The sequence below is a fragment of the Dendrobates tinctorius genome, unplaced genomic scaffold, assembly GCF_039654945.1.
Source record: "Dendrobates tinctorius isolate UK_male_01 unplaced genomic scaffold, ASM3965494v1 ptg000057l, whole genome shotgun sequence".
Classification (NCBI taxonomy): domain Eukaryota; kingdom Metazoa; phylum Chordata; class Amphibia; order Anura; family Dendrobatidae; genus Dendrobates; species Dendrobates tinctorius.
The window spans coordinates 10364798-10390435 of NW_027361725.1; the positions used below are offsets into that span (position 1 = coordinate 10364798).

Genomic DNA, 25638 nt, shown 5'->3' on the forward strand with positions numbered 1-25638 from the left:
TATAGTATTGGGGAGAAATGGAAACTCCCTAGAGATTTTAGGAGGCTTAACAATTATCTCAGGCCCACTATAGAATACACCTCAATTTAACAGGCTGAAAGAGGCTGGTGTATGACCAGGCACAATGTGTGTATATAGTATTGGGGAGAATTGGAAACTTCCTAGAGATTTTAGGAGGCTGAACTATTATCTCGGGCCCACTGTAGATTACACCTCAATTTAACAGGCTGAAATAGGCAGGTGTATGACCAGGTACAAGGTGTGTATATAGTATTGGGGAGAATTGGAAGCTCCCTATAGATTTTAAGAGGCTGAACTATTATCTCAGGCCCACTGTAGATTACACCTCAATTTAACTGGCTGAAATAGGCAGGTGTATGACCAGGTACAAGGTGTGTATACAGTTAGGTCCATATATATTTGGACAGAGACAACATTTTTCTAATTTTGGTTCTAGACATTACCACAATGAATTTTAAACAAAACAATTCAGATGCAGCTGAAGTTCAGACTTTCAGCTTTCATTTGATGGTATCCACATTAAAATTCGATGAAGGGTTTTAGCAGTTTCAGCTCCTTAACATGTGCCACCCTGTTTTTAAAGGGACCAAAAGTAATTGGACAGATTAAATAATTGTAAATAAAATGTTCATTTCTAGTACTTGGTTGAAAACCCTTTGCTGGCAATGACTGCCTGAAGTCTTGAACTCATGGACATCATCAGACGCTGTGTTTCCACCTTTTTGATGCTCTGCCAGGCCTTCACTGTGGTGGTTTTCAGTTGCTGTTTGTTTGTGGGCCTTTCTGTCTGAAGTTTAGTCTTTAACAAGTGAAATGCATGCTCAATTGGGTTGAGATCAGGTGACTGACTTGGCCATTCAAAAATATTCCACTTATTTGCTTTAATAAACTCCTGGGTTGCTTTGGCTTTATGTTTTGGGCTATTGTCCATCTGTAGTATGAAACGACGACCAATCAGTTTGGCTGCATTTGGCTGGATCTGAGCACACCATATGGCTCTGAATACCTCAGAATTCATTTGGCTGCTTCGATCCTGTGTCACATCATCAATAAACACTATTGACCCAGTGCCACTGGCAGCCGTGCATGCCCAAGCCATCACACTGCCTCTGCCGTGTTTTACAGATGATGTGGTATGCTTTGGATCATGAGCTGTACCACGCCTTTGCCATACTTTTCTTTTGCCATCATTCTGGTAGAGGTTGATATGGGTTTTATCTGTCCAAAGAATGTTCTTCCAGAACTGAGCTGGCTTTTTTAGATTTTTTTTAACAAAGTCCAGTCTAGCCTTTTTATTCTTGATGCTTATAAGTGGCTTGCACCGTGCAGTGAACCCTCTGTACTTACTTTCATGCAGTCTTCTCTTTATGGTAGATTTGGATATTGATACGCCTACCTCCTGGAGAGTGTTGTTCACTTGGTTGGCTGTTGTGAAGGGGTTTCTCTTCACTATGGAGATTATTCTGCGATCATCCACCACTGTTGTCTTCTGTGGGCGCCCAGGTCTTTTTGCATTGATGAGTTCACCAGTGCTTTCTTTCTCAGGATGTATCAAACTGTAGGTTTTGCCACTCCTAATGTTATACATGCAAGGAGAAAATATGAGTAACTAGGTGAGTATAATAAAAGTACGTCTTTATTAGTTAGCATATGTATCACTTTATACAAAGACACAAAGAGTAAAACGACACCACAGGGTAGAAAACAGAATGACCCGGGAAGAACACCCAGCCACAAGATATCAAATAACAAAGCAGTGTATATAAGATATAGCCACATCTAGGTAAGTAACCAGTGTCTGCTAATTCCCCATCTCCCAATTGGGAGATTCCTACGCCACATTATAGAACCGTTATAGTAACCTAGTGTGCACAGATAAATCTCATATGGCCAGTTTGAAAAAGATATCTTACCAGATGTGCAAATAGAGGCTGAGTGGACCCGGGACCAGGTGAGGGGAACGCCCGACGCACGTTTCGCATGACTAGAAGCACGCTTTATCAAGCATACTTCCCTTGAGAAAGCGTGCTTCTAGTCACGCGAAACACGCGTCGGGCGTTCCCCTCACCTGGTCCCGGGTCCACTCAGCCTCTATTTGCACATCTGGTAAGATATCTTTTTCAAACTGGCCATATGAGATTTATCTGTGCACACTAGGTTACTATAACGGTTCTATAATGTGGCATAGGAATCTCCCAATTGGGAGATGGGGAATTAGCAGACACTGGTTACTTACCTAGATGTGGCTATATCTTATATACACTGCTTTGTTATTTGATATCTTGTGGCTGGGTGTTCTTCCCGGGTCATTCTGTTTTCTACCCTGTGGTGTCGTTTTACTCTTTGTGTCTTTGTATAAAGTGATACATATGCTAACTAATAAAGACGTATTTTTATTATACTCACCTAGTTACTCATATTTTCTCCTTGCATGTATATCTATTGGAGTGGGTGTTTCAGGTGTTTTCCTGCTTAGGGTGGCTACTTATAGCCCTAAACCCTGTCCTTGACATAGTGATAATGTCACTGAGGTTTTTGCATTTACCACTCCTAATGTTGTAGCAATTTCTTGGATGGGCTTTTTCTGTTTTTGCAGCTTAAGGATGGCTTGTTTCCCTTGCATGGAGAGCTCCTTTGACCGCATGTTTTCCTCACAGCAAAACCTTGCAAATGCAAGCCCCACACCTCAAATCAACTCCAGGCCTTTTATCTGCTTAATTGAGAATTACATAACTAAGGGATTGCCCACACCTGTCCATGAAATAGCCTTGGAGTCAATTGTCCAAATAATTTTGGTCCCTTTAAAAACAGGGTGGCAGATGTTAAGGAGCTGAAACGCCTAAACCCTTCATCCAATTTTAATGTGGATACCCTCAAATGAAAGCTGAAAGTCTGAACTTCAACTGCATCTGAATGGTTTTGTTTTAAAATTCATTGTGGTAATGTCTAGAAACAAAATTAGAAAAATGTTGTCTCTGTCCAAATATATATGGACCTAACTGTATACTATTGGGGAGAATTGGAAGCTCCCTAGAGATTTTAGGAGGCTGAACTATTATCTCAGGCCCACTATAGATTACACCTCAATTTACCAGGCTGAAATTGGCTGGTGTATGACAAAGTACAAGGTGTATATAGTATTGGGGAGAATTTGAATCTCCCTAGAGATTTTAGGAGGCTGAACTATTATCTCAGGCCCACAATAGATTACACCTCAATTTAACAGTCTGAAATTGGCTGGTGTATGACAAAGTACAAGGTGTATATAGTATTGTGGAGAATTTGAATCTCCCTACAGATTTTAGGAGGCTGAACTATTATCTCAGGCCCAATATAGATTACACCTCAATTTAACCGGCTAAAATTGGCTGGCGTATGACAAAGTACAAGGTGTATATAGTATTGGGGAGAATTGGAAGCTCCCTAGAGATTTTAGGAGGCTGACAATGATGCTCTCAGTCCAAGCATGGCAGCAGGCAGCCTAATAAGCAGGACTGCTGCACACAAAAGTGTAGAAAAATGAACGCTTGGAAACTGTGCAGAAAAGAGGAAGAAAAGTATTTTTGCTTTTAAAAAAGCAGTTTGCGCAGCAGTGTGCAAACAGCAATGCAGCAATCAGGGAGCCTTATAAGGCAGACTATTAACCAACAGAGCTGATGCACAAAAAATAGAGCCTCCCCTGTCACAGCACACAGACTGTTGTGTTGTACAGTGGAAATTGCTAACAGCTGAAGCAGGACTTTTGTTCTTCTTCCCTGCCTAACGCTCTCCCTTATTCAGAATCAGCAGCTGCAACCTCTCCCTAATGCTAATATCGGCAGAAGTAAGATGGCGGTCGGCGTGCACGCCCTTTTATAGCCCCTGTGACGCCACACAAAGCAAGCCAATCAGTTGCATGCCCTTCTCAAAGGTGGTGGTGACAGATGCCTATGTCATCGCGTTGCCCACAGTGTGCGTCCTCCATCATTGGCTGAAAAAGGGCGCTGGAAGCATCATTTGAAATGCGACTTTGGCGCTCTGGTCGTTGAACTCGTGGCCGACCTCACGCTATGGTTGGGTTTCGTTTCATGAAACCCGACTTCATTGAAAGTCGGTGACTTATGAATTTGACTGACCCGTTTCGCTCAACTCTAGTAATAAGCTGTGTTTTTTCTGTGGAGATGCCTCTCATACTATATCTGTCTGCCCTAAACGAGAGAAACGATTTGCACACACATTTGCTGAGGGCAGTGTACAACCTAAGTTTCTTTTGACAATTACTCTGATCTGCTCCTTATCCACATTTTCCGCTAAGGCTTTTGTAGATTCAGGAGCAGCTTTGAATCCGATGGATTTGGACTTTGATAAACGTTGTGGTTTTCCTATGATACCTCTGCAGACGCTTATTCCTTTGAGGGGTATTGATGCTACTCCTTTGGCGGAGAATAAACTTCAGTTTTGGACCCAGGTGATAATGCGAGTTGCCTCAGACCACCAAGAAAATTGTAAACTTTTGGTGCTGCACAATTTGCATGATACTATTGTTCTGGTTTTCCCTGGTTGCAAACTCATAATCCAATTTTGGATTGGAAATCTGTGTCTCTGGTGAGTTGGGGTTGTCAGTGTGTTCTTTGGGACACTCCTGTTTTCTCCACCTCTCCTCAGTCTCATGATATTCCTGATTATTTGGCTGATTTTTCTGATGTATTTAGTGAGAGTAAGTCTGCGTCTTTGCCTCCGCATATGAGTTATGACTGTGCAATTGAGTTGATGCCTGGGTGTAAATTTCCCAAAGGTCGGCTTTTCAACTTATCAGTATCCGAACATGATGCTATGCGATCCTATATTAAGGAGTCGCTGGAGAAGGGTCATATTAGACCATCCTCTTCACCCTTAGGTGCTGTTTTTTTTGTGGCCAAGAAAGATGGTTCATTAAGACCTTATATTGACTATCGTTCACTTAACAAGATGACGGTTACCCCTGATGTTTGATTTATTCTCCAGAGTTAAAAGTGCCTGCTGGTTTACTAAGCTTGACCTCAGGGGGCGTATAATCTTATTCGCATCAAGCACGGGGCTGAATGGAAGACGGCATTTAATACTCCGGAGGGACATTTTGAGTACCTGGTGATGCCTTTTGGGCTCACTAATGCCCCTTCTGTCTTCCAATCCTTTATGAATGATATTTTCTGGGACTTTGTGGATAAGTTTTTGATCATCTATCTGGATGATATTTTGATCTTTTCCAGTGATTTGGAGTCTCATGTGGAACATGTCCGGACTGTGTTCCGGATTTTGAGGGAGAATTCCCTCTTTGTTAAGGGATAGAATTGCCTCTTTGGTGTACAGAGGATTTCATTTTTGGGATTTATTTTGTCTCTGTCGACTATTGAAATGGACCCGGCCAAGGTACAGGCCATTTATGATTGGGTCCAGCCCACTTCTTTGAAGACTCTCCAGAAGCTTTTGGGTTTTGCTAATTTCTATCACAAATTTATAGGCAATTTTTCTGGTATTGTCAAACCACTGACTGATCTGACCAAGAAGGGTGCTGATGTGCTTAATTGGTCTCCAGAGGCTGTCTCAGCATTTCAGGAGCTTAAACGGAGATTCACTTCTGCTCTGGTTTTATGGCAACCTGATGTCTCACTTCCATTTCAGGTGGAGGTAGATGCTTCTGAGATTGGTGCGGGAGCTGTTTTGTCCCAAAAAGATCCTGTGACTTCTAAAATGAATCCCTGTGCCTTCTTTTCTCGAAAGTTCTCCCCATCTGAAAGCAACTATGACGTGGGGAATCGGGAATTGTTGGCCATGAAATGGGCATTTGAAGAGTGGAGACATTGGTTGGAGGGAGCTAGATTTATCTGGAGTCGGCCAAACGCTTGAATCCTAGACAGGCTAGGTGGGCCTTGTTTTTCACACGTTTTAATTTTGTGGTCTCTTTTCTTCCTGGCACTAAGAATGTTAAGGCAGACGCCCTTTCTAGGTGTTTCTTTGCTGATTCTCTTATTGTGTCTGAGCCTACTACCATCCTAGGTGAGGGGGTAGTTCTTTCTGCCATTTTGCCCGATTTGAGACGTGCCCTGGAGGAATTTCAAGAGGATAAACCTGAGCGTTGTCCTATGGGAAAATTGTATGTTCCTGACCAGTGGAGGAAAAGAGTGATGTCTGAAGTTCATTGCTCCGCATTGGCTGGTCATCCAGGTATTTTTGGTACCAGAGATTTGGTGAGTCGGTCTTTTTGGTGGCCTGCCTTATCTCGTTTTGTCAGGAATTTTGTGCAGACTGTGGGAATTGTTCTCGGTCTAAACCCTGTTCTCGTTCTAGTGGGTTGATGATGCCCCTGCCGGTGCCCAAGGGGCCATGGACCCATATCTCAATGGATTTTATTTCTGATCTTCCTGTCTCTCAGAGAATGACTGTTATCTGGGTGATTTGTGATAGATTTTCTAGGATGGTCCATCTTGTACCACTCCCAAAGTTACCATCTTCCTCAGAGTTGGTGCCCTTGATTTTACAACAGGTGGTTTGGTTGCATGGGATTCCTGAGAACATTGTGTCGGACAGAGGAGTCCAGTTTGTTTCCAGATTCTGGAAAGCCTTTTGCTCCAATCTGGGAATTCAGTTATCCTTCTCTGCGTTTCATCCTCAGACCAATAGGCAGACTAAGAGAACAAACCAGACTTTGGAGTCCTATTTGAGATGTTTTATATCTGCTGATCAGGATGACTGGGTCTCATTTTTGCCCTTGGCCAAATTCACGCTAAACAATAGAGCTAGTTCTGCCACTTTGATGTCGCCCTTCTTATTTAACTTTGGGTTTCATCCTCGATTTTCTTCAGGGCAAGTGGAATCTTCAACCTGCCCAGGTGTGGACACTGTGGTAGAGAGAATGCAGCAGATTTGGGACCAAGTGGTGGATAAGTTGTCACTCTCTCAGGAAAAGGCCCAGCGGTTTTCCAACCGGCATAGGACCATTAGTCCCCGGTTTAAAGTGGGTGATATGGTTTGGTTGTTGTCAAAGAATGTCTCTATGAAGGTTGCGCCTCCAAAGTTCAAGCCAAGATTTATTGAACCTTATAAGATCTTGGAGATTCTTAATCCTGTTTCTCTTCGATTGGCTCTTCCAGTTACGTTTAAGATCCATAACGTATTTCACAAATCCATGTTGAAAAGATTTGTTGAGTCAGTAGTTCCTGTGGCGGCTCCTCCTGACCCTGTATTTGTTGAAGGCAATGTGGAATTTGAGGTAGAGAAAATATTGGATTCTCGTTTGGCTAAATGGAGACTCCAGTATTTGGTCAAATGGAAGGGTTATGGCCAGTAGGATAATTCTTGGGTCTGTGCCTCTGACATTCATGCCAATAGATTGGTTTGTGCTTTTCACCGGGCCCATCCTGATCGGCCTGGTGGCGTGGATGAGGGTTCGGTGACCCCTCCTCAAGGGGGGTACTGTTGTGAACTCATTTTCTGGTCTGCCTCTGGTTTCTGGTGAGGGAGCTGGTTGTGCTGACAGAGAAGTTTTGAGTTCTCTTTCCGGGCTCCCTCTGGTAGTGGCAGGAGGTAGTGAAGCTGATCTAATTAACAGAGACCTGCCACCTGATAATGAGGAAGAGGATTGGACATCTGGAGTCTCAGAATGGATTTAAGACAGCCGACTCCCTATTCCCATGCTGGTGATTTTTTCCTGCCTCCTGAGGTCTTAGTTTGTTCTCTGCTTATGTTCTCATTTGTTTTGGCTTGGTTTATTCAGTTTTTTTGTGCGGTCAGCCAGCCCCTGCTGGGGCTGTGCTGAATTTCCACTCTTATGTCATTGTATGTGCTAGCTTGCTTTTTGTCCCTTATTAGATTGGCCTCTTTTTGCTCTGTTCTCAGAATATGCCAGAGTGCTGATATAGTGGGAGAAGTCTAGTGACTTCAGGGTATTTTTTGCTATCAGAAGTGTTGGACATTTTTGCAGGGTTTTTTGGCGGAATTGCAGACAGTATCTTTCCTTTCCTCTCCTTTCTAGTCAGTGTGGGCCCTATCGTTTGCTCAGCCTATTTTCCTACCTGTGTTTGTGCTTTCACCTTGTCTCACCATTAGTGTTGAGCGATATTGTTCGGTACCCAAAAATATCGTATCGGATGGTATCGCCCGATACGAAAAAAATATCGGGTATGCCGATTCCGATACCGGAAGTCCCATTCAAGTCAATGGGACTTCCGGTATCGGAATTTAAAAAAGCCCTTTATTTCCTTGTTGGCTAATTCTACATAATGCATAGTGGTTTATTCAAATCACATGGCATAACACTAATTCCAATTTTTTTTTTCAAGACGTTCGGAGTTAAAAAGATATTGACTATGTTAACCTTTTTTATATTTTGTCAGATATGTATGTTTCACAACTTCCATGCTCTTCACCTTCTTTTGTACTTCTCCCACACTTTCTCCTTCATGATCCGCAGCAGTAGCATTTTTTTCATCAACTTTTTCTTCACCTTATTCATCTTCTTCTTCTTCATCTTCTTCCCATTAATTTTTTTTTCCATTCTTCATATTCTTCTTATTCAGCTATTATTAATTTTAATATGCTATTTCTTCATCTTCTTGCTATTCTTCTTTGTCTTCATTTTCTTATGGTGACAGGCATTCCTGTAGTACTTATCTATAAAAGTTATAAGATTACACCTTACGTTCTGCCTGTCACAAAAGATTTACAACAGGATTTGTCCGCGTTCAGTTTGGCCTGCAGCAGCAGGCATTTTCCAGGGGCACCACGAGGAGGAACGGACTCACCCCCATTTACTGCTTAGTCTTCTTCTGCTTATAATTTTGATTTCTTCTATGCTGATTTTTAGTCTTATGCTTAATGTTCTTCTGCTTTCTGTTCTTCTGCTTTTGCTTCTTCTGCTTCTTGTTCTTCTGTCTTTTGTTCTGTATCTTGGTGGTTGTCTTCATGTTCTTTGTCCTCTTGGTCTTATTATTTAGGGTCATATTTCTGGTCTTCTTTGGTGTGGTCTTCAGGGTCGTCATCATCAGGGTCGTCGTCATGGAGATCAATAAGGATTACCAAAGACAATTTCAAAAAGCTTGATCTTGGAAATGTAGCAGAAGGTACAAGAAGGCTGAGAAACTGGCGAGAACCAGCAGACAGTGCTGGCACCCGGATGGGTAGCAGAAGGAACAAGAGCCAATGGCACTACCGAGAACCAACTGACAGTGCTGGACCACGGTTACTAAGCAGAAGGTACCTGTGCTAAAAAGCACTACCAAGGACCAGCTGACGGTGCTGGACCTCGGATACCGAGATGGAGGCACCTAGGCCAAAGGCTGTGGCGAGAACCAGCAGACAGTGCTGGCACCCGGATGGGTAGCAGAAGGAACAAGAGGCAATGGCACTACCGAGGACCAACTGACGGTGCTGGACCACGGTTACTAAGCAGAAGGTACCTGTGCTAAAAAGTACTACCAAGGACCAGCTGACGGTGCTGGACCTCGGATACCGAGATGGAGGCACCTAGGCCAAAGGCTGTGGCGAGAACCAGCAGACAGTGCTGTCACCCGGATGGGTAGCAGAAGGAACAAGAGCCAATGGCACTACCGAGGACCAACTGACGGTGCTGGACCACGGTTACTAAGCAGAAGGTACCTGTGCTAAAAAGCACTACCAAGGACCAGCTGACGGTGCTGGACCTCGGATACCGAGATGGAGGCACCTAGGCCAAAGGCTGTGGCGAGAACCAGCAGACAGTGCTGGCACCCGGATGGGTAGCAGAAGGAACAAGAGCCAATGGCACTACCGAGGACCAACTGACGGTGCTGGACCACGGTTACTAAGCAGAAGGTACCTGTGCTAAAAAGCACTACCAAGGACCAGCTGACGGTGCTTGACCTCGGATACCGAGATGGAGGCACCTAGGCCAAAGGCTGTGGCGAGAACCAGCAGACAGTGCTGGCACCCGGATGGGTAGCAGAAGGAACAAGAGCCAATGGCACTACCGAGGAACAGCTGACGGTGCTGGACCACGGTTACTAGGCAGAAGGTACCTGTGCTAAAAAGCACTACCAAGGACCAGCTGACGGTGCTGGACTTCGGATACCGAGATGGAGGCACCTAGGCCAAAGGCTCTGGCGAGAACCAGCAGACAGTGCTGGAACCCGGGTGGGTTGCAGAAGGTACCCATTCAAAGCAAAGTAGCCAGGCCGCAAGCCGGGCGCTGTTACCGAAACCCACAGTCCTACAGGGGGTCCATGTCCCATTGGCACTACGGATCCAGCCTTCAGTGCCAGTTCCCGCAGCCCACATAGGAGTCACCTAAACTGCAGGCACCATAGAGTCGGCTAACCCAGACGCAAGACGACAGGACAACGGATTGGTGGCATAGTGACCTTGACACTACCCGGAAACAGCTGGCGTGCTGGAACCAGGCTGGGCAACAGGGAGTCCCCGTGCCAAAGACACTGCCGAGCACCAACTGGCATTGTTGGAGCCCAGGGACAATCAGGGTGCAGGCCGAGGCCTACTTGGTGGCAGTTTTAGATTGTTTGTAGGCTACAACAGACTGTCAACGTGCTCCTATTAGGCATCTGTCTCCACTCTGTTTCCAGGATTTCACGTGACCACCAACACCGCCAGTTTAGGCGTACAGCAGCCGTCTGCCCAATCCACACGTGTTCCTGTGTTACTGGGGTTCTGTAATATCAGCAGATCCCCTGATGTGTGTCTGCCACTGTCTCCTGCTCTGTCCACATTCCCACCGCTTGCAGTGGGAAGGTGGACAGCGCAGGAGACAGTGGCGGACACACATTGGGGGATCTGCTGACATTACAGAACCCCAGTATCACAGGAACACGTGTGGAATGCGCGGACGGCAATTGTGAGCAGGAACTGGCGGTGCTGGAGGTCAGGGGAAATACTAGAGACAGAGTGGAGACAGAGGCCAAATCAGAAAATGTTTAAATCTGAAATAGTTACAGTTTGGAGGCAGCAGCAGTTTGCCCTCCACACAGCAGGGGATCAGCTGACGTTACTGACCCCCACTTTCACATGAACAAGTGTGTTTTTCTGTGTGGACAGCACTTCCGAGCAACAACTGACGATGTTGGAGCCCAGGGATAGTCATTTTGTAGGCCGAGGCCTACTTGGAGGCAGTTTAAGATAAGACGTTGTTTGAATTTGGAGGAAGCAGCAGTTTGCCCTCCACACAGCAGGGGATCAGCTGACGTTACTGACCCCCACTTTCACATGAGCAAGTGTGTTTTTCTGTGTGGAAAGCACTTCCGAGCAACAACTGACGATGTTGGAGCCCAGGGATAGTCATTTTGTAGGCTGAGGCCTACTTGGAGGCATTTTAAGATAAGACGTTGTTTGAACTTGGAGGAAGCAGCAGTTTGCCCTCCACACAGCAGGGGATCAGCTGACGTTACTGACCCCCACTTTCACATGAACAAGTGTGTTTTTCTGTGTGGACAGCACTTCCGAGCACCAACTAGCGTTGTTGGAGCCCAGGGACAATCAGGGTGCAGGCCGAGGCCTACTAGGAGCCAGGTGTACGGCTGAGGTATTTTGAATTTGGAGGCAGCAGCAGTTTGCCCTCCACACAGCAGGGGATCAGCTGACGTTACCGAACCCCACTTTCACATGAACGAGTGTGTTTTTCTGTGTGGACAGCACTTCCGAGCACCAACTAGCGTTGTTGGAGCCCAGGGACAATCAGGGTGCAGGCCCGAGGCCTACTAGGAGCCAGGTGTAAAGCTGAGGTATTTTGAATTTGGAGGCAGCAGCAGTTTGCCCTCCACACAGCAGGGGATTAGCTGACGTTACCGAACCCCACTTTCACATGAACGAGTGTGTTTTCCTGTGTGGACAGCACTTCCGAGCACCAACTAGCGTTGTTGGAGCCCAGGGACAATCAGGGTGCAGGCCGAGGCCCACTAGGAGCCAGGTGTAAAGCTGAGGTATTTTGAATTTGGAGGCAGCAGCAGTTTGCCCTCCACACAGCAGGGGATCAGCTGACGTTACCGAACCCCACTTTCACATGAACGAGTGTGTTTTTCTGTGTGGACAGCACTTCCGAGCACCAACTAGCGTTGTTGGAGCCCAGGGACAATCAGGGTGCAGGCCGAGGCCTACTAGGAGCCAGGTGTAAAGCTGAGGTATTTTGAATTTGGAGGGAGCAGGACACTTTGCCCTCCACACAGCAGGGGATCAGCTGACGTTACGGACCCCCACTTTAACATGAACAAGTGTGTATTTCTGTGTGGACAGCACTTCGGAGCACCAACTAGCATTGTTGGAACCCAGGGACAAACAGGGTGCAGGCCGAGGCCTACTTGGTGGCAGTTTTAGATTGTTTGTAGGCTACAACAGACTGTCAACATGCTCCAATTAGGCATCTGTCTCCACTCTGTTTCCAGGATTTCACGTGACCACCTACACTGCCAGTTTAAGCGTACAGCAGCCGTCTATCCAATCCACACGTGTTCCTGGGTTACTGAGGTTCTGTAATGTCAGCAGAGCCCCTGATGTGTGTCTGCCACTGTCTCCTGCTCTGTCCACTTTCCCACCGCTTGCAGTGGGAAGGTGGACAGCGCAGGAGACAGTGGCGGACACACATTGGGGGATCTGCTGACATTACAGAACCCCAGTAACACAGGAACACGTGTGGAATGCGCGGACGGCAACTGTGAGCAGGAACTGGCGGTGCTGGAGGTCAGGGGAAATACTAGAGACAGAGTGGAGACAGAGGCCAAATCAGAGAATGTTTAAATCTGAAGTAGTTACAATTTGTAGGCAGCAGCACTTTGCCCTCCACACAGCTGGGGATCAGCTGACGTTACCAAACCCCACTTACACATGAGCGAGTGTTTTGTCTGTGCAGACAGCACTTCTGAGCACCAACTGGCGGTGTCAGAGCCCAGGGAAAATCAGGTAGTAGGCCGAGGCCTACTTGGTGGCAGTTTGCAATTGTTTCTAGACTACTACTAACTGTCAACGTACTCCAATTAGGCCTCTGTCTTCACTCTGTTTCGAGTATTTCCTCTGGCTTCCAACCACGCCAGTTGCTGCTCTGAAATGCCGTCTGCACAACCCACACTTGTTCCTGTGTTACTGGGGTTCTGTAACAGCAGCTTCTCCCTAGAGGTGAGCACGGCAATGTCTCCTGCTCTGTCCACATTTCCACTACAAGTAGTGGGAATGCACACAAAGCAGGAGACATTGCCGTGCTCACCTCTGGAGAAGAGCAGATATTACAGGACCCAGGTAACACAGGAACAAGTGTGGATTGTGGAGACGGCACTTGAGAGCAGAAACAGGCGGTGTTGTAGGCCGGAGAAAATACTCAAAACAGAGTGGAGACAGAGGGCATATCAGAGAACATATTAAATCAGAGGTAGTCAGAAGTTGTAGGCAGCAGGAGAGTTTGCCGTACACACAGCAGGGGATCAGCTGACGTTACCGAACCCCACTTACACATGAGCAAGTGTTTTTTCTGTGCGGAGAGCACTTCTGAGCACCAACTGGCGGTGTCGGATCCCAGGGAAAATCAGGGAGTAGGCCGAGGCCTACTTGAAGCCAGGTGTAAATCTGAGGTTGTTTGACTGTGGAGGGAGCAGGACACTTTGCCATACACACAGCAGGGGATCAGCTGACGTTATCGAACCCCACTTACACATGAGCGAGTGTTTTGTCTGTGCGGACAGCACTTCTGAGCAACAACTGGCGGTGTCGGAGCCCAGGGAAAATCAGGTAGTAGGCCGAGGCCTACTTGGTGGCAGTTTGCAATTGTTTCTAGACTACTACTAACTGTCAACGTACTCCAATTAGGCCTCTGTCTTCACTCTGTTTCGAGTATTTCCTCTGGCTTCCAACCACGCCAGTTGCTGCTCTGAAATGCCGTCTGCCCAACCCACACTTGTTCCTGTGTTACTGGGGTTCTGTAACAGCAGCTTCTCCCTAGAGGTGAGCACGGCAATGTCTCCTGCTCTGTCCACATTTCCACTACAAGCAGTGGGAATGTAGACAAAGCAGGAGACATTGCCGTGCTCACCTCTGGAGATGAGCAGATATTACAGGACCCAGGTAACACAGGAACAAGTGTGGATTGTGCAGACGGCACTTGAGAGCAGAAACAGGCGGTGTTGTAGGCCGAAGGAAATACTCAAAACAGAGTGGAGACAGAGGGCAAATCAGAGAACATATTAAATCAGAGGTAGTCAGAAGTTGTAGGCAGCAGTAGAGTTTGCCGTACACACAGCAGGGGATCAGCTGACGTTACCGAACCCCACTTACACATGAGCGAGTGTTTTGTCTGTGCGGACAGCACTTCTGAGCAACAACGGGCATTGCTGTAGCCCAGGAAATAAAGTTCAGGTCATAGAAACATGAACACAACAGGAGACCTGGATCCTGTTGCCAGCCAATTATTTATTCTGGAAGAGGACTGGCAAATTCAGGTGAGATCCAGGCCTTGTTCATTTTCAGAAAAGTAAGCCGGTCAACATTATCAGCCGATAGTCGCGCGCGAGGGTCTGTTACAACACCACCTGCAGCACTAAAGACACGTTCCGATAATACACTGGCAGCAGGGCAAGCCAGCACCTCCAATGCATACTGGCTAAGCTCTGGCCATGTATCCAGCTTAGAGACCCAATACTTGAACGGGGAAGAGTCGTCTGGGAGTACACTAACAGGGCAAGACAAGTAGTCGGTCACCATCTGACGGAAACGTTGCCTCCTGCTGACTGGAGCCGTCTGTGATGGTGTAGCCGTTTGTGGCGGTCCCACAAAACTTTTCCACATTTGGGCCATACTGGCCTTGCCTTGTCCTGCGGCACTGCCTCTGCTACCTCTTTGTGCAGAGCTTCCTCCACTGCCTCTACCCACATGGCTGCTTTGAAAAGCACTACCAGCAACACTTGCGGGGGGAATAGAGAACATGATGGCCTGCACAAGTGTTTTTTGGTACTCCCGCATTTTTCGCTCCCGGTTCAACTGTGGTATGAGGCTTTGTAAGTTGTCCCGGTAGCGAGGATCTAGGAGGGTGTACACCCAATAATCAGCCGTGTGGAGAATGTTGGCGATGCGGCGGTCATTTAACAAGCACTGCAGCATGAAATCAACCATGTGCTGCAGACTGCCAACTGGACCGGAAACGCTGTCCCCAGCTTGAGGCAGCATCTCTGCCTGCTCAGCATCACCCCACCCTCGCTGTACACACTGACTACTAGAGCCTTGTGTACCTCCCTCCTCTGGAGAGATGTATTCCTCCTCCTCCATTGACTCCTCGTCATCCTCCTCACTAAGTGTCCCCTGCCTGGGCCTTTGTGTGGAAGCACGTTGCGCAGACTTGCCAGAAGCAGATGGCATTTCTGACTCCTCATCCTCGACCTCTTCAAAAACCTCCTCACTTAGTGCTTGTAAGGTTTTTTGAAGCAGACAGATGAGGGGGACAGTCATGCTGATTAGTGCATCATCTGCACTGGCCATCCGCGTGGAGTCATCGAAGGCACGCAAAACTTGGCAGATGTCACTCATAGTGGCCCACTCAGTGGTGGTGAAGTGTGTCCGGCGCACAGTGCGACTTGTTTGCGCCTGATGCAGCTGGTACTCCATTACTGCTGCCTGCTGCTCACACAACCGCTCCAACATATGTAACATTGAATTCCACCTGGTGGGGAGGTCACATATGATGCAATGTTTTGGCAGGCGGAATCGGCGTTGCAGAAATGCAATGCGCAATCTTGCCATGCTGGAATGCCGCAAGTGAGCACACTGTAGGCAAACCTTGTGCAGCAGTGCATCAAGATCTGGATAGTCCCTCAGAAAGCTCTGCACGACCAAATTGAGCACGTGTGCCAGACATGGTATGTGAGTGAGGTTGCCTAGGCCCAGAGCTGCCACTAGATTTCGGCCATTGTCACTCACTACCAAACCTGGCTGGAGATTCGCTGGCACAAACCACACATCGCTCTCCTGCTTGATGGCATTCCAGAGCTCCTGTGCTGTGTGGCTCCGATTCCCCAAAGAAATTAATTTAAGGACGGCCTGTTGACGTTTGGCCACACCTGTGCTCATATCTGGCCTAACAGGCTCACGCAGTGCTGATTCCGAGGAACTAGAGTAGGAGGAGGACTCAATATGTACAGACTCCATTCCTGCAATCCTTGGAGTTGGCAGAATACGTACAGAGCCACTCTCCAGATCTGTACCCGGCTCCACAACATTGACCCAATGGGCAGTGAGGGAAAGGTATTGTCCCTGTCCATGGCTACTGGTCCACGCATCGGTGGTCAGGTGGACCTTGCTACTGACGGCGTTTAGTAGCGCATTTTTAATTTTTACCCTCCATATGCTTTTGCAGGGCAGGGACGGCTTGCCTGCTGAAATAAAAGCGGCTGGGCACATTGTATTGTGGAACTGCCAATGACATAAAGTTCCGGAAGGTGTCAGTCTCCACCAGCCTGAATGACAGCATCTCAAGGGCCTGTAGTTTGGCAATGCCGGCATTCAGAGCCAGTGCTCGGGGATGGTTTGCCGAGTATGGCCGCTTTTTCTCCCATGCCTGTGCTACCGATTGCTGGTGAGTGGCCTGGGAGTGTGCTGATGACTGCGAACGTGGTTCAGTGGGTGGAATTTCACTAGGTCTCTGGACAACAGTGGCAGTGGTTCTTCCATGGCGTTCCAGTGAGGAAGCCGAACCAGCAGTGTGTGAGCTGGAGGAAGAGGCCCCAACACGAGCTGAAGAGGTGGTAGGTGCTGCTGAAGGTTGGCCTACATCTTCAGTGTGTCTGTGTAACTCCACCTCGTGCTTGGTACGCACATGTTTCCACATATTTGTGGTATTGAGGTTGCTCACATTTTTCCCTCGTTTCACTTTCTGATGACACAGCTTGCATTTGACAAAGCAAATGTCATCTGCAACTGTGTCAAAAAAAGACCACACATTGCAAGTCCTGGGAGTGCCCGTTTTGTGTTTTGGAAGAGGATTGCTCCTCACGGGTGCCAAAGTGGAGGCTACAGGCAACCAAGTCTGCCCCCGCCCTCTCCCTCCTCTTTTGGCCGTTCGGGGAATCTCTTCCTCAGAGCTGCTCCCACCACCTTCCTGTGGCTGACGCCATGATGGGTCAAGGACCTCATCATCTCCACTCCCCTCTTCAAGCACCGGCTGGTCCTGGGTTGTCTCGCCAGCACCGTACGCACCAGAAATTGGCAACTGAGTCTCATCATCATCAGATGAGCACTGAGGTGTGCTGACAATAGGCACTGGCCCACCCGCCTCTTCAGATTCAGAGGGACAAAGCAGTTGCGCATCACTGCATACTCCCTCTTCTTCACGCTCTAGAATGCTGCTTGGCTGGCCACCTCTTTCCAAGCCAACAGATTCTGAGAACAGAAGTAAAGATTGAGATGGCTCCTGCCAGGGCTCTCAGACTGCCTGGGCAATTTGGCAGGTGGTGAAGAGACAGATGGTTGCTCTTCAGTGCTCTGGCCTTGGGAGGATGCGGAAGTCATTGAAGTGGATGCGTTAGCTGCCATCCATCCGACAACGGCTTCAATTTGTTCGTCACGCAGCAGTGGGGTACGGCGAGGTCCTACAAAGCTGTGCATGAAGGACTGTTGCCTGGTAAAAGTGGGGGATGCCGGGTCACTGGTGGCCGCAGCAGACACTGAATCCCCACGTCCTCTCCCTGCTGAATCCCCCCGTCCTCTCCCTGCTGAAACTCCACGGCCACGACCACGTGCCTTACTCCCTGCCTTCTTCATCTTGGTAGACTGATAAAGATAGGCAGAAAAGTAAAAAAGGGGTGGCTTAGTGTTCTTATTCCTGAACACCTGCTAACCAGTATAAGAAACACTAATTTGGCTAAGAGTGTGTGTACTACACTTTAATATGATCTAATGTGGCCTACACAACTGTAAAGTGGAGTGTTTGGTGAACTTTATTTCCTTTTTTTTTTGGGGGGGGGGAGAAAAGGATGTGACCAAAGTTTGAAAGCTATAGTATCACAAACTTTTTGGAGCGATTACAATGCAGGAAGCTAACCTACAATGCAATTGATGAGGCTCCAAAAAATAGGGTGATACTAGTCTGGCTGGCCCTGAAGGGCACAAGCCAGCAAAAAGGCTCCTCTATCTAATCCTATATAGTGTTTGCAACCAACCAATGACAATGGATGCGGATGGAAGCACACTAATATAGGAGCAAAAAATCTGGCTAAATTAGCTGCAAAAAAAGGACTATGTATGAGGCAGTGACGCACGCTGAGCGGACTACAGCTAGCGGTGGCTGTAGAACACACTGCAACGTGAGCTGCACTCACACACAGAGAGACCTATCAGACAGCCAAAAACAGTGCAGAGAAATGGGCTATAGTACTGAAAGGCTGCTGAAAGGCTCTGCTGTCCACTCCTTTAGTGTTTGCAACCAACGTATATGGATACGTATGGAAGCACACTATAGAGGAGAAAAAAAAAAAGCAGCAATAAAAGAAAAATGTGTATGAGGCAGAGACACACGCTGGGCGGCCTACAAGCAGACGTGCCTGCAGGACACACTACACAGCGTGGGTCTGCACTCACACAGCCCTTGCAGACAGCTATTAAAACAGCGCTGCTGGGCTACAAAAATGCTACAGTGGTGGATTATAAATCACAATGTCCCACTGAAAAATTAAATCAGAATGAAGGACCAATTGGTATAAAAAGCTATATTTTTATTCACAAAGAATTAGAAAACGTACAAATAGAGAGATGCACATATCAATAAAGGGACATTGTAAGCCCATTTTTTTTCCCATATATCAAACACCGAATAAATACACCATTATCAAAAATAGTAATAGGTGATAAGTAAACAATAGCTGCAAAATCCCTTATTCTATAAAAACATCCACAAAAAATGTGAAAACTGTGCAATTTGTAATAATAAATATATATAAATTAGTACAATAAGGATTCTCATCAGAGTGGGGGCTCTCAGGTCTGTATTACCCCTATAAATTGCCAAAAACCGCAAGGAATCTGAACTGTGGCGATGCCCATGGATGAATATGAAACTGGGCCACCATACTAAACATCCCTATGGCAATATCAATCTTTGTTAGCGGCATTCAAGTCCGCTTTCACAATATGAATCAATACAACTGCATAACTGCATTAATCATGTAACAATGAAACAAATAATATCATAGAGCAAAGCAGCTATTACCGATGGTTGATAAGGAGTCTCCTCGGGCGTCCCTCTGCCCCGACGCGCGTTTCGCTTTTGCTTCAACGGGAGGCATGACTTAGGAGGGGAAATCCCCGTTTATATAATCCTCTACCCAGCTGCAATCAATTACCTTGCTAAAATGACCAAGGCGCATGCCCATTATTGGAATGTCAATGGCGCATGCCCAGAAATAAGTGCTCCAAAACATAAGAGGTAAATCATAAATATCACTTGAGGTGGATCGCCAAATCTTAGAAACCAATTTTGAATTTCCTAAAAACTAAGCGCTACAAAGTTGATATTTATAAAAATAGATAATCTTAATATATAGATCACTAGTATATCAACATATTATAGCGCTATTTTAATGCGAGTATGGGGATCTGTGCTATACTATTGGAACCCTATGTCTACACATATAGGACGGAAATGCAGATATAGACTATTATTTACTCAAGATTTCATGATCAAAATAATGATTGGAGCACTAACCACCAAAGCATGAAAAATAAAAAAAATAAAAAAAATGAAAAAATAAAATATAAAAAACAAAAATAAATAACAAAGAAGTCACCCTGAGTACATGAAGTGAAAGGCGGCGCATGAGGGAGTTGAACTTGGTTCACTACTATCAATAAGAGAAGTTTGTGTGCTCCTATGTCGTGCGCCACCAGTCATCACCAGATGACCCTGGAAAGCGAAACGTACATAATGTGAGCGTCACACTCTTCTCTGGTGAATCAAGACCCACTCATGCGCACTCACAAGATGTATGTAATAAGGGGTGCTTCTAATGCACTCTCAATATCCCCAAATGAAGATATGACAAATACAAAATAATGGTGTAATCAATAATGAAAATGTCACATATGAAAATGACACTTAATCATGCTGTATTGACAACTGTGAAAAAGACCATGATATGAGGATTATGACACGAGGAAAGAACATGAGGACCAAACATAAGAAATAGAGGCATCTTCAGATCTTGAATCTTCAATAAATGCACCATGTATCTTCTTTTCCATTTAAACACTGGAATAATCAGACACAAACCGATGTACTGCTTGCGCCCCCTCATATGCGAACCTATTTATGGGAGCCTGGGAAAGATATATCTTTCAGGACAGTGAAGTAGTGGGTATGGAACGGATCCATAACTGGATCCGTTACATAGATGATATCCTGTTTATTTATGAAGGATCAGGTGAGGAATTGAGGTGTTTAATGAATACCCTTAACAACAATAACCAAAATATTAGATTGACGTATCATTATGGACGTAAAATTGAATTTTTGGATTTGTCCATTACAGTTCTATCTGATGGTCGGCTATCAACCACAGTATATCGTAAACCCACGGCAACAAATTCCTTGCTCCATGCTTCATCGGCACATCTAAAATCCACCATAGATGGGATACCCATTGGACAATTTTTGCGCATTAAGAGAATTTGTTCGGATGAAAGTCTTTTTGAAGAACAGTCCTCTATTCTTAGGAAACGATTTCAAAATAGAGGATATAATCGGAGGTCCATTCAGAGAGGATATATGAGGGCAAAATGTGTCCCCAGAGAACAACTTTTACATAAGAATGTGATTCCTCCTAAGATTGTGAACAGGGAACAGCAGGTAAGATTTATTTCAAACTTTAATAACAAATGGTTTGAGGTTAAAAATATAGTACAGAGACATTGGCAAATTCTTTTGACCGATCCTGTGTTGAGGGAAATCTTACCATCAGGTCCCTCATTTGTGGCAAAGAGGGCTCCAAATTTGCGAGACATTTTGACACACAGTCAATATGATCCTCAACGGAAAGAGAGGGAGAAGAATATGGAGCGTATGGGATTTTTTCCCTGTGGTATGTGCAAGGCATGTGCCAATATGAAAAAAAGTAGCAAGTTCCAGAATTTTGATCAATCTAGATGTTTCGATATTAGAACCTACATTACATGCTCAACGAAAGGAGTGATTTACTATGCTACTTGTCCATGTCAGAAAATTTACATTGGGATGACTAGTAGGGAGCTCAAGATTCGAGTTCTGGAGCACTGCCTTGATATTGATAAAGCCAAAAAGATTGAAGATGCTGCTTTGTTGAAAACATTACCTAGGCATTTTAAAAAATTCCATCACAGTAACTCTAGGCTACTTCAAGTCAAGGGTATTGATCACATTAATTTGGGTCTCAGAGGAGGAGATGTTGGTAAAAGACTAGCCAAAAAAGAGTGCCAGTGGATATTTCGATTGGGCACCTTAACTCCTCAAGGACTCAATGAAAGCTTCGGTTTCGGTGCCTTTTTGTAGCTTTTTTATTTCATTAATATTTCCTTGACTTTTTTCCATGGGTTGTGGACTTTTTAGGGTGGGTCAGTTTTTATAGAGTGATATTAACATGTTGTTTTTTTAGTTACAGTACATCGGTTTGTGTCTGATTATTCCAGTGTTTAAATGGAAAAGAAGATACATGGTGCATTTATTGAAGATTCAAGATCTGAAGATGCCTCTATTTCTTATGTTTGGTCCTCATGTTCTTTCCTCGTGTCATAATCCTCATATCATGGTCTTTTTCACAGTTGTCAATACAGCATGATTAAGTGTCATTTTCATATGTGACATTTTCATTATTGATTACACCATTATTTTGTATTTGTCATATCTTCATTTGGGGATATTGAGAGTGCATTAGAAGCACCCCTTATTACATACATCTTGTGAGTGCGCATGAGTGGGTCTTGATTCACCAGAGAAGAGTGTGACGCTCACATTATGTACGTTTCGCTTTCCAGGGTCATCTGGTGATGACTGGTGGCGCACGACATAGGAGCACACAAACTTCTCTTATTGATAGTAGTGAACCAAGTTCAACTCCCTCATGCGCCGCCTTTCACTTCATGTACTCAGGGTGACTTCTTTGTTATTTATTTTTGTTTTTTGTTTTTTATATTTTATTTTTTCATTTTTTTTTATTTTTTTTATTTTTCATGCTTTGGTGGTTAGTGCTCCAATCATTATTTTGATCATGAAATCTTGAGTAAATAATAGTCTATATCTGCATTTCCGTCCTATATGTGTAGACATAGGGTTCCAATAGTATAGCACAGATCCCCATACTCGCATTAAAATAGCGCTATAATATGTTGATATACTAGTGATCTATATATTAAGATTATCTATTTTTATAAATATCAACTTTGTAGCGCTTAGTTTTTAGGAAATTCAAAATTGGTTTCTAAGATTTGGCGATCCACCTCAAGTGATATTTATGATTTACCTCTTATGTTTTGGAGCACTTATTTCTGGGCATGCGCCATTGACATTCCAATAATGGGCATGCGCCTTGGTCATTTTAGCAAGGTAATTGATTGCAGCTGGGTAGAGGATTATATAAACGGGGATTTCCCCTCCTAAGTCATGCCTCCCGTTGAAGCAAAAGCGAAACGCGCGTCGGGGCAGAGGGACGCCCGAGGAGACTCCTTATCAACCATCGGTAATAGCTGCTTTGCTCTATGATATTATTTGTTTCATTGTTACATGATTAATGCAGTTATGCAGTTGTATTGATTCATATTGTGAAAGCGGACTTGAATGCCGCTAACAAAGATTGATATTGCCATAGGGATGTTTAGTATGGTGGCCCAGTTTCATATTCATCCATGGGCATCGCCACAGTTCAGATTCCTTGCGGTTTTTGGCAATTTATAGGGGTAATACAGACCTGAGAGCCCCCACACTGATGAGAATCCTTATTGTACTAATTTATATATATTTATTATTACAAATTGCACAGTTTTCACATTTTTTGTGGATGTTTTTATAGAATAAGGGATTTTGCAGCTATTGTTTACTTATCACCTATTACTATTTTTGATAATGGTGTATTTATTCGGTGTTTGATATATGGGAAAAAAAATGGGCTTACAATGTCCCTTTATTGATATGTGCATCTCTCTATTTGTACGTTTTCTAATTCTTTGTGAATAAAAATATAGCTTTTTATACCAATTGGTCCTTCATTCTGATTTAATTTTTCAGTGGGACATTGTGATTTATATCAATAGTTATGGTATTTATTTCTTGATTATGGGGGCAATTCTATAAGTGATTTAGTGGTGGATTATGTAGCCTGGGTAGAGCAATAGATATGTTTGATGATCGCTATTTCTAACTTTCCCTCACAGTCTTCAACAGCAGCCTGTCCCTAACTGAATTCACAGCAGAGTGACCAGAAATGGCGGCTGCAGCGGTTTTTATAGTGCATCATGACATCATTTCAGCAGCCAATCACAGCCATGCCAGTAGTTAACATGCCTACATGCCTAACAGGATGTGCCCACACTTCTGAGGATCCCCATTGGCTGAATCAAATCGAGCGGGCTCCTAGCATTATGGGAACTTCTGATTCCGGTATTCGATATGAAAAAAGTATCGGAACTAAGTATCGGAATTCCGATACAGCGAATATCGGCCGATACCCGATACTTGCGGTATCGGAATGCTCAACACTACTCACCATCATTACATGTGTGGGGCTGTCTATTCCTTTGGCGTCTGCTCTGGTGCAGTTTAGATTTCCCCTTTTCTTGCTTTAGACTTATTTAGTCCTCCGGCTGTGACGAGGCATCTAGAATAATCGTAGGTACGCTCCACGGCTGCTGTTAGTTGTGTGGTTAGGATCAAGGGTCTGCAATCTGCGTAGTTACCAACCTCTCTGGTTTTCTGTGACTTAGCTTGGTCTTGTTTTCCTCCTTGGTGACCCTTTCATAACAGGTAACATCCTCCATGATTACACTCACTGCGGTTGGGGATTCCCTCAGCTGTTTCACCCTGGATCTGAGGGCATCAGCCCATGCGATAAGTTGACACATCATGGAGTCTCCTGTGTCCCTGTACCCTCCTGGCCTTTCGTTCTGCTTCTGCACCACACTGCTGTAGCCCATTGTAGTTGTCTTGCTGATTTCCTGGCCTGTTACTGCAGATGGCTGGTCTAGTCACTTATCATAACGTTGCATGGTCACTGCTACGATTCTGGACACTTAAGTCTGTGTTATAATCCTGACTACTGAAGCCCATGCAGGGTTGGGCACCGTGGCCTGTCTCTCTATTATTCAGGAAATCCTGCAGCTTAACCTACAGCAAGCCCCTCCTAGTTAATTAAGTAGCTGGTTTCCTACTTCCACTATACTATGAAATCAAAAAATATTCCGGACTAACATAGTCACTACTGCCGGAAAAATGAAGAGATCCAGAAAAAATATCTTAAAATAGTCATTTTATTAATAGTATATAAAAATACATAGAAAAAATGGCCAAAAGAAGGCGCAAATTGCCCTACACCAATCAATTGTGAACAGGCATGATAATAAAGCACAAGAGGTCACACATAAGGGTAGAAATACACACTTCAGAAAATAGAGATACAAAATAATCCTCAAATTTTTCTGCTGTATACAAGTGGTTAAATGTCTAAATGTGTCAAAAATATCCTAAGCAGCACAATATATAACTGTTAAATATGCCGGCAACATGTCCAAATCCACCCTAAATAAACCACTCTAAACTAGACCTAAAGTGGTCTGCTATAAATGCCTTAATGTGTCAGAGTATCCTAAATGGCATAATGCATATAACGGTTAAATATGACGCTGACGTCTAAGTCCTGAACCAACCGCTCTAAAGGTGACCCAATTAATAGTATCGCCAAATAAATATGCCTTAAATAATACCTGGTCTCAGTAGACTCAATAATGCAAATATGCATTATAGCAAATATTATATACACCAATGTATAAAAAAATCCATAGAAAAAATACAAAAAGGCACTACTTAAATCACAGAGATCCATTTCGTCGAGACCCAAATCCTATATAAAACCTCCAATCTCATGCAGTTAGTTACAAAAACATACTAACAAAAATAATAATAATAATAAATTTTATTTTTATAGCGCCGACATATTCCGCAGCACTTTACATTTCAGAGGGGATTTGTACAGACAATAGACATTACAGCATAACAATAATCACATACAGTAGATTATAACAAATACCAAGAGGAAAGAGGGCCCTGCTCGCAAGCTTACAGTCTATGAGGAAAGAGGGAGACACGAAAGGTGGGTGGTAACAGTTGCCCTGATTGTATGGACCAGTCATAATGTTAAGTGTGTAACAGTACAGACACAGAGGGCTAATGGAGGCATAAAGCATGTGGGAACATGATGCGGGGAACCTGGTTATGGTAAAACCTTTGGCTCTGCCACACAGGGATAGATTAGGTTAATGTGTTGGGGTGGTAGGCCAGTCTGAATAAATGCAGGCAAAAAAATAAAACAAAAAACTCTCTGCAATAAATATTATAAAGACAAAAAAATAATAAAGGCAGACAAAAATTAATAATAATGAATAGTAATAATGATAATAATAAATAAACAAAAAAAG

The 25638-nt window shown here is 44.8% G+C and overlaps 1 protein-coding gene across 1 annotated transcript in view; it reads right to left on the minus strand.

Moving 5' to 3' along the window:
• Nucleotides 1–24141, minus strand: part of LOC141091973 (uncharacterized) — a 70111-nt gene extending 45970 nt beyond the window's left edge. The window contains exon 1 of the mRNA XM_073577794.1: nucleotides 23998–24141. Coding sequence (XP_073433895.1) covers nucleotides 23998–24141 — 144 coding nt within the window. The remainder of the gene's footprint in view (nucleotides 1–23997) is intronic.
• Between the last annotated feature and the right edge of the window lie 1497 nt (nucleotides 24142–25638).